Source organism: Pangasianodon hypophthalmus, chromosome 4, assembly GCF_027358585.1.
Source record: "Pangasianodon hypophthalmus isolate fPanHyp1 chromosome 4, fPanHyp1.pri, whole genome shotgun sequence".
Classification (NCBI taxonomy): domain Eukaryota; kingdom Metazoa; phylum Chordata; class Actinopteri; order Siluriformes; family Pangasiidae; genus Pangasianodon; species Pangasianodon hypophthalmus.
In genome coordinates this window covers 20,316,643-20,326,073 of record NC_069713.1, presented here as the reverse complement: position 1 = coordinate 20,326,073, position 9,431 = coordinate 20,316,643, and the positions used below count along the sequence as shown (strand labels likewise).

Here is a 9,431-nt window from a genome sequence, read left to right as displayed (position 1 = left end):
TTCACAGCCTCAGTAAAGTCGAGGGTTAACAGACTGCAGACTATAAAACTTTTAAGAACATTGGATGGTAAAACCCAACCTAGATCTCTATGTACAGTACCCAGGGGTGTAAGCAAAATGTCTGCTCGCTGTGCAAGTGCTCTCCCTCTGCCTATATCATGAAAAAAGTTTTAGTGTGTGCCTACTGTGGGTCATTTTCACCTAGGGGCCTTGCACAGTCACTTGCACAATTACCTACTCAGTGACATTTTTACACTTTAGAGAGGCAACGTGGGATTTCAGCAACCTATTGAACTAATTATGCAAATGGCCAGGGGTGATGTAAAGGGGGGGAACCCATACAGGGTTCATGTTGTGTTTCCTTTAAATATGACTGACACGCCTGTCAATGATAGGCTGTATAAATCTACTCTCTAGGCTAGAAAAAGTAAGGGACACTGTTCTGTTGTCCGGTCTAGTTGACCTGCACTGCCCTATGTATTTATTGTATTGTTTGCACTCATCTAACACTGTCGTGTATCTGCACTTTATGCAGTCCTGTGTGGCGTGCCACTGTATTGTGTTGCACCATGGTCCTGGGGAAGTGACATTTTGTTCCAAGTTATATAAGAGTGGCAATAAAAACCACTTGACTTGAAAGTAATCAACCCCAGCCTAACTTCTTCATAGCAGCCCGTGCATTTTTCTTACCAGAAGTTCAAACCAATCCACTTTAAGACATTTGTTCACAGCAAATATTCTGCAGTGGATTCCAAAATGAATCTTTGTATTGATGGTTTTATCTTTGAAAGAGGGGTTTAGCTCTGTTTATACCAGCTGCCCTTGGGAAAGGGAATGAAAACTGTGCAGAACTGGAGGCCCAGCATGCCTTCTGCTGCCCCTGCAACTGGCATCTACTGGACACAATAAAACACTGCTCTGTTTTTATTCAAAGGAAAAAAAAAAAAGTTTCACCCAGTCTTAGTATCACAAGTCAACAAATTAGTCATCTGCAGTATTAAAATGATGGATTGTCAGCCTTAGGGTGAAATATCTAGTATATGTTTTTTTTTGTTTTGTTTTTTTTGCATGAGAATAAAAAAATAAGAAAATGTCCCATCACTTTCACCCATAGGCGTCTACACATGAGCGACATACTGAAATCGTGCAGAACTGAACAATAATGACACATCGCTCTCTTGAACTCTAAATTGTACATGAGAAAGAGATTGACACGTCACAAAGCCAATCAATGGGTAGCACTGTAGAGCGGGAGGCTGTTTTTTGACCAATAAGAAGCGGTAGACTATAAGTGGGCGTGTTAGTTGTGAAGGCAGGTTCGGTTGCACGAGTTGTGAGGGGAGGGGGCGGAGGAAATGGAGGAGATGGAGGAGGAGGCGGGGTTGTTGTTGGTGGTGTGAGAGTGAAGCTCGCTACAGTAGCGCTGTAAATCAGACGGAGCTACAGTAACGGCGCTGAAATTTGTTACCCTGTTGCAAGTATTTCTGGCGAGTGATAGGAGCGAGAGATATCACTGCAGTCTCCCGTTTTGGGGAAGAGTTGTTGAGCGAGGACTACAGCAACGGATCGTTAAGAAAACAGAGTGAGAGAGAGAGAGAGAGAGAGAGAGAGAGAGAAAGGCGAGCATACAAATTTGACTGGAAATGTCTGAAAACAAACCGAATGATGATCCGAAGTTGTCTACGACGGATAGAGTTATTAAATGTGAGTATGAAGCGCGCCATGCTACAGTGGCACAGGGGAAGGGGGGGTGGTGTTGTGCTTTTCTGTGCACAAAAATAAAAACAAACTATGGGTATTGTAAAAATATCTGCACTGTGCAGCGTTCAGGGGGAAGTCGTTGTTGTTACTGGGCTGGGAAAAGGACCAGTTGCCTTCTTAGGAGGGAAAAAAAGGGTGTTAGCCGGCTGGAGTGGTGAAAGTAGGAAGTAAAGGTAGTTATTAGCGAGTTAGCAGCACGTCACATTCGCTCAATTTGACAGCATGTACTGTATGTTTTTGTACTTGTGTCATACTGTCAGTAGCGTCATATTGTCACGACGTGGCTGGTGGAGGAGTTGAATATCTCTGTGGTCGTACTTGTGTTTATTTTGCGTTATACGGCGTTATTAGCGTAGTTTAGCAAAGCGCGCGGTGAAGTGTGAAGGCAGTAGTGCCAGGTGTTGCTCAATAGCTGTGTTGTGCTGTGATAATGCGGAGCTGTAGTTCACAGTTAGGTGAATTAGAGCACTAATACACACTCGGTACGTCTGGTTTTCTAGTTCAGGTTGGTTATGCTGCAGTTTGACAGGCTGTGGCCCTGGAAAGCCCTCGCTTTCTGTCCCTCTCTCTTCTCTGAGACAGTGCCATGATGACAGAATTACAGTCTTCAGACTGTCATCATTCTTTACTCTGTGCCGTTGTGTTTATGGCGTGGGTTCACTCACTCATTTATTCACTCTCTCATTTACTCACTCTCTCGTACTCGCTCACTCACTCATTCACTCTCATTCACTCACTCATTTACTCACTCACTCATTTACTCACTCTCTCATTTACTCACTCTCTCACTCATTCACTCTCATTCACTCACTCATTTACTCACTCACTCATTCACTCTCATTCACTCACTCATTTACTCACTCACTCATTCACTCTCATTCACTCACTCATTTACTCACTCTCGCTCACTCATTCACTCTCATTCACTCTCATTCACTCACTCATTTACTCACTCACTCATTTACTCACTCACTCATGTACTAACTCACTCACTCATTCACTCTCATTCACTCACTCATTTACTCACTCATTTACTCACTCACTCATTCACTCACTCATTTACTCACTCACTCATTTACTCACTCTCTCATTTACTCACTCTCTCATGTACTCGCTCACTCACTCATTCACTCTCATTCACTCACTCATGTACTCACTCACTCATGTACTCACTCACTCACTCACTCTCATTCACTCACTCATTTACTCACTCACTCATTCACTCACTTATTTACTCACTCACTCATTTACTCACTCATTCATTCACTCACTCATTTACTCACTCTCATTCACTCACTCACTCATTTACTCACTCTCTCATGTACTCACTCACTCATTCACTCACTTTCTCAGGTACTCACTCACTCATTTACTCACTCACTCATTTACTCACTCACTCACTCTCATTCACTCACTCATTTACTCACTCACTCATTTACTCACTCTCACTCTCATTCACTTACTCATTCATTCGCTCACTCACTCATTTATTCACTCTCATTCACTCCCTCATTCACTCACTCACTCTCATTCACTCACTCACTCATTTACTCACTCACTCACTCCCTCATTCCCTCACTCACTCACTCATTCACTCAATCTCATTCACTCACTCACTCTCATTCACTCTCTCATTCACTCACTCACTCACTCATTTACTCACTCTTTCACTCTCATACACTCACTCATTTGCTCACTCACTCCCTCACTCTCATTCACTCCCTCACTCTCATTCACTCATTCACGCACTCACTATTTACTCACGCACTCACACACACATTCATTCACTCACACACTCACTCATTCACTCACTCATGCACTCACTCACCCATTCATTAACTCACACACTCATTCATGCTCTCACTCACTCATTCATGCACACATTCACTCACGCACTCACTCACTCATTCACGCACTCACTCATTCGCTCATGCACTCACTCATTCAATCACGCACTCACTCACCCATTCATTCACTCACACACTCATTCATGCAATCACTCATTCACGCACTCCCTCATTCGCTCACGCACAGACTCATTCGCTCACGCACTCACTCGCTCATGCACCCACTCACTCATTCACTCACTCCCTCACTCAGTGGTGATGGGAATTCCTCTTCTTTTCAGTGAGTCAAATCATTTGGCTCAGCTCACCAATAAGAACCGAGTCTCGGCTAATTTCCTTTTTTTTCTAAACCAGACAAAGTTTGCAATATTTTGACTAGTGCTGGTTGTTTATTTTCTTACCCATGCCTCTAATTGTTTCATGCAATCTTACTCTGTCTTCTAATGAACAAAAGCAGCACTACTTTGCACTGCATTGCATTTCGTAAAAATCCATTTGCCTGATTGTAAAATCAGCAAGGCACTACAAACGTGTCAGTGTCTCTGCGTTAACGTTATTGTGCCGTCTGTGTCTGTGAGTCGTTAAGATTTATTTCTGTTTATCCTCCTAACTGATCACCTCCCCTGATACACTTGACTACATGCAATTTTCAGCAAGCCGGAGTGCGGGCGGATCCTCCCTGTCCTGCTGTTTCATACACACAGCCGAGAGTCGAACACACGACTCAGCGTTCACACTGATAAACAGCTCACATGTTACAAAAGAGGTTTCCATGGAAACATTTTGATTAAGAGTAACAGCACTGGTGTTAGAAACAATAAAGAAAAAAAAAACAACAAAACAGTTCAGGTCATATATATGAGCCATCTCTCAACGTGCATCTAAAAGAGCCGACTCAAAGAGCTGACTTGTTCATGAGTGACGTATAACTAGTGAGAAGTCAGAGGTATATACTTTTCCCCCTAATTCTACTTAGAATTTTAGACCCTCAAACCCAGAGTTATAATTCTGTAGTCTTCTAGATCTTTAACTTTTGTCCAGCTCCTCCATTTACGGTCCTTGTGCCTATCGGGTTGTGCGATTATTCCTGTTCTTTTCTGGGCCCCATTTTTATACACTGACCAGCTCAGGACGGAGTCTTTGCACCTTACGATGACCATTTCCTCCAGGATCTCTTTGCACTCTCCTTCCACCGAGTTAAATACCAATATGCTGCCTTCCTTGCCGGCAAGCACTTTGAATACTGCTGTGATCCGTTCTTTGGAAATGTACTGCTGTATAAGTGCACCCTTCTGATATGAATTGATTGCTCTCATAAGAAAGCCCTCCGAGAGCTGATAAGTCTTTTGCGCTCATTCGTTCGGCTGCGTCTCGTTAGGACGCCGCTGTGAAGAGCAATTTCCTCTCGTTGGCCGGAGGATGCGAGCGAAAGGGCTCGGAGTGCCTTTGGAAGGACCTTGCATTATAAATATTTCATGAGATCATGGCAAAAGGTATCAGAGTAATGGGTGCAGTGGCACAAAGTGCTTTGCTCAGGGTGCATGGGGTTTGAAGGGGTGGGGATGGAAAAGAGGAAGAAAAGAAATGCTGCTTCTTTTCTCACCTCATTAGATGGTGATTCAATGTAATGAGCTCCTGCAGTGAGGCATAGGACGAAATGGATGCCATTTTGCTTTTTTTTTTTTCCCCGTAATAGAAATATTACTGTTAGGGTAAGAGTCACTTGTATAATTTAGTGCTGCACATCTGCCATTGATCACCTCTGTCAAGAAAGATAAACCAAAGCATACACTTAGTATAGCACTTCAGCTTGTACTGAAGATGCTTTTATGCCTGGCATTATTTCTTCGATTCGAGCACAACGTGTGGAGGTAATGAGCAAAGTGCAGATTCATTTTCGAAAATGCTGCGTCACTGTTGGTAAAATATTAGAGTATTTATTCAGCTGCAGAAGACGCCTCTCATTTGTTTACCTGTCCTGCTCCCTGTATTTACAACATGGACAGTCTGCGTCTAGTGCTGTCTGCTAGCTGACTTTACCCTAACCTTACTGTTTATAAATCAGTTTCCGCTATACACAGTCAAAATGGACCAGGTCATTCACCTGCTTCTTATTTTGCATACAGTTTTCTCCTTTCTGCCAAGGTTTCAGTTTTAGAGAAGCTCACAATTCAGAACTGATGCCAAAGAGATTGCTTTAGCATTCAGAAGAGATTTCTTTTTCTTCTGTCCTTCTAGCTGCGCAATATAGGAGTGGAATGTTCAGCGGTGTGTCCTTAGTTTTAAATGATCCTACCTGTTATGTAATTCCGTGTTCCTTGAGGCTTTTTTCATGCTCTGTTTTGAAGAAAACACTCGCTCCTTATTGCTAATGGGGCGTTTATGGTTTCAGAAAGAAAATCTGAGAGAAAGAAGGCAAAAGGAAAGCAGATGGACAGGCCAGTGGACAGGCCAGTGGACAGGCTTAGTCCTCAGGTGTGGCTGAGTAAGAGCCGAAATGCATTCATTACACCTGCTATTCACGCAGCTACAATGTGTTTGCTCTCTGTGGAAGAGTGGATATTACTGCAGGGCAGCCTGCTCTCAAAGGGCACCATGGATTTGATGTATTATTGAGCTTCAGCACAAACAGATTAAGATTTTGTTTCAGTGGACTAGGCTGTGGGAAGGCGTGATGTGGAACAGCAGAACCTTTCGTGTTTTTTTTTATTTCTTGCAGTTTCTTTAATTCATCTTTTAAATGCACCATTGTTCTGCAAAATTGATAATGACTGCATAATTGAGGTAATTTTAAGTTTCCTGTACAATTAGGTTCATTACTGAATCAAGTCAATAGTTATATAATTTCTAATTATGAGTGTATAGTTTGCATAGTTCTGCCTAGCAATTTTTGCTCATTTGAAGCAAAGAGGTATTAAAAGCCATTTGCATCTCATTCCGTTCCAGTCGATGTGCCCAGTGGTGTATGTGTGTGTTTCTTGGATGCCACTGCATTTGCTTCATGGGAACTTGCTTCATAGGAATTTAATTTAATCCAGGGACTTGAGGTGAAAATGTGACCAGACTGAACATATTGGAAATGCAGAGAAGCGACATGTTAACACGGCTAATTGGCTGATGGCGGGTGGGGTTTGGCTGGTCATTGCTGCACAGCTCTGAAGCCAGGCCAGTATTATTTTGAAGTTTTGATTGGCCCTTAAGAGCAAACATTTACTGGAAAAGGAGTTACTGTAATAAAATGGACACATTTTGAAAAGAAAATGGGTTGCTAGTTTTGAACTTAAACAGTCCTTCTAGTAAAATGTGTCCATTCAGTGGACATCATGGTGACCCTCCGGGGCAGTTATTTCCCATCATCTAAATAAATGGGGGAGACATTTTCGACAAGATGACACTGGTCATCACACGGTTTGTGGTCTTTGGTTTCAGTAACAGAATTTTTTTTTTTTAGTTTGCTCTGACTGCTGTGCATGAGGTGCAAACCTTGATTTACAGCTGTTTCTATAGTAACAGCAGCTCCGAGAGTAAGCTTACTGAATGGCTTACTGCTCCCTACATATGTGCACTACACAGGACAAAACATGATGGCTCCTACACCCTATGTAGTGCACTATATGGCCAGTAGGAAGCCATTTATGATGCTCAGCTTGGTAACCATGAACAGTGCTCCCCTGAAGTTTAACTAATCTGGGTTTTACAGGTTATTTCTGTTATAGTTGATAAGGATTCGTCTTTGTTGGGATCTAAGATGAAGCATAAGATGTTATAAGTATTAGTATTATGTTATTAGTGTTATTAGTATTAGTCTGTATTGGGGTGAGTACTGCCCTTAGGCACATGTAAGGGCACACACATTTATGCAAGCATATTGCTAACACATTTCCATATATAAACAAAAGAATATATTTTTTTAAAGTGTAATGTATCTATTAGAAACAACAGAATCCCATGGAATTAGACATAGTGATAAGGTTTTTAACTGTACATTCTAACATACAAACAAATATTGAATAATAATGGATAGGATCTGATATTTAAGCATCTTGCATAATAAAATGTATATAGAATAGTCAGTAAACGCTGTTAGGATCTCGCTAGCTTTCTGAGTAGTGCAGTCGAAAGGTCTGAATTCGGTGATGTTTTATGTTTGTCTTTGCACTATACCGAGTGGGATCGCCTCCCCCAAGTTTACTTTCACTTTTCTCTCAAATGACCTTCTTTCTTTTGATGCTTACATTCAGGCCTGCTCGCAAACAAAAAATCATAAAGTCTTATTGGATAAAGCTCCAGTAATTCTGCAGCTTACACGAATAACACTTTGAAAGTTTAACATTTAAGGCTGATTTTTTTTTTTTTTTTTTTTTTTGCTGTTAGAGCTCATGTGAAGTAGATGAAGCTAGATAAAGCTCTTGTGCATGGAGATTTATGTCTACTGGGGTCTATTGAGCTTTGTTAAAATACAGATGTGAAAGAACACACTTTGTCAAGAAAATAATCTTTCAACCCCTAAACAAAAGTTTGCTTGTAGTGCGAATGTGTTAGTGCCTGTACTGTATATAGTGACCCAGAAGCATTAAATTATGTTTGAGAAGTGAAAACATTGAAAATGTATATGATTTTATCTCCATCCCAAGAAATTCTTTTGTTGCCTTTCACCATGTCCTGTTTCTCTGGGGTGTAAATATGAGGTTGCGCACATGTGAAACTCCTTTGTCGTCCATTTCCAAGGGAACAAACACAAAGAACTTTCAACACAAATGAGACAGATGGCTACTGACCTGCACAAACCAGGTAATGGATATAAAAATACATATGCTGTTAAGAACAGTAAGGGTCATAACAAAGTTTCGCATGTCTGACAATATTGAAAATTTGCCAGGAATTGGACCCACAAGAACACTTCCCCCAAACAGTGAGGAGGCTGGTGAAGAAAAAAAGAAAAAAAAAACAAGCCCAAAGATCAGAAACGTTTTAAAATTTCACAGTTGATCCTTGTGGTTTTCAAGTTTCAAAACTAACTGTTAAAAGCCACTTTCATAACAGCAAGCTGTTTGGAAGTGTTGCAAGAAAGAAGTCCTTCCTTTGAAATTTGTTAGAACTACAATTGGCCTTGTGTGTTCTGGTCAGATGAGACCAAAATCAGACTATTCATATGCACCATCAGCATGTTTGGTGACAAAGGGAGATACAAGGAAAAGCAGTCAGTGTAAAATATAAGGGTGGATGCATTTGGGCTGTTTTGTAGCTGGTGGTTCAGGGACTCTTATAATCATTGATGGCATCATGAATTCTTCTAAGTACCTGGAAATTTCAGCTCAATACCTGATTGCCTCTACCAGGAGGTTCAGACTTGGCCATCTGTAGAGCTTTCAACAAGGTGATGAGCCAAATATAGTCAATCAACACAGAAATGTGAGGTTCAAACCTCACAATAAAAAAATGTGTGGTCTGAACTGTAGTCCACATGCACAAAACTAAGACTATAAAGGAGTTTAAAATGTTCTGCATGGAGAAGTGGACCAAGATCCAAGAGTCTCCAGCCGTGTTAGACATTACATCAGAATGTATGTCAGAAATGCTGGTAGTTTTCACTACCTCATGCTGGCTTAATACAATATTATAGGGTTGAGACTCTTGGGAAATGTTTATGATCAAATTAGAAGAACAGTTGGACAAATTAATTAATTTAATTACTCAATAAAAGACACCTTAATTACTTGTCTTGTCAGGCAAGCTGTGAGTATGACTGGGTTCATTTTCTCATTCTATTATCCCAGCTCAAATAATCATGTATGATTATACTGCCAGTTCCTCTGTAGCTCA

The 9,431-nt window shown here is 41.2% G+C and overlaps 1 protein-coding gene across 4 annotated transcripts in view; it reads left to right on the top strand.

Moving 5' to 3' along the window:
- Window positions 1-1,370: 1,370 nt before the first annotated feature.
- LOC113540494 (protein phosphatase 3 catalytic subunit alpha) overlaps window positions 1,371-9,431 on the top strand; it is an 88,314-nt gene continuing 80,253 nt past the window's right edge. Inside the window, exon 1 of one of the 4 annotated variants that reach the window (XM_026937021.3) lies at window positions 1,371-1,704. In XM_026937021.3, the coding sequence (XP_026792822.1) occupies window positions 1,644-1,704 (61 nt within the window). In that variant the 5' untranslated portion in view covers window positions 1,371-1,643. The remainder of the gene's footprint in view (window positions 1,705-9,431) is intronic. The other 3 variants (XM_026937022.3, XM_026937023.3, XM_026937024.3) reach the window with 3 other exon arrangements.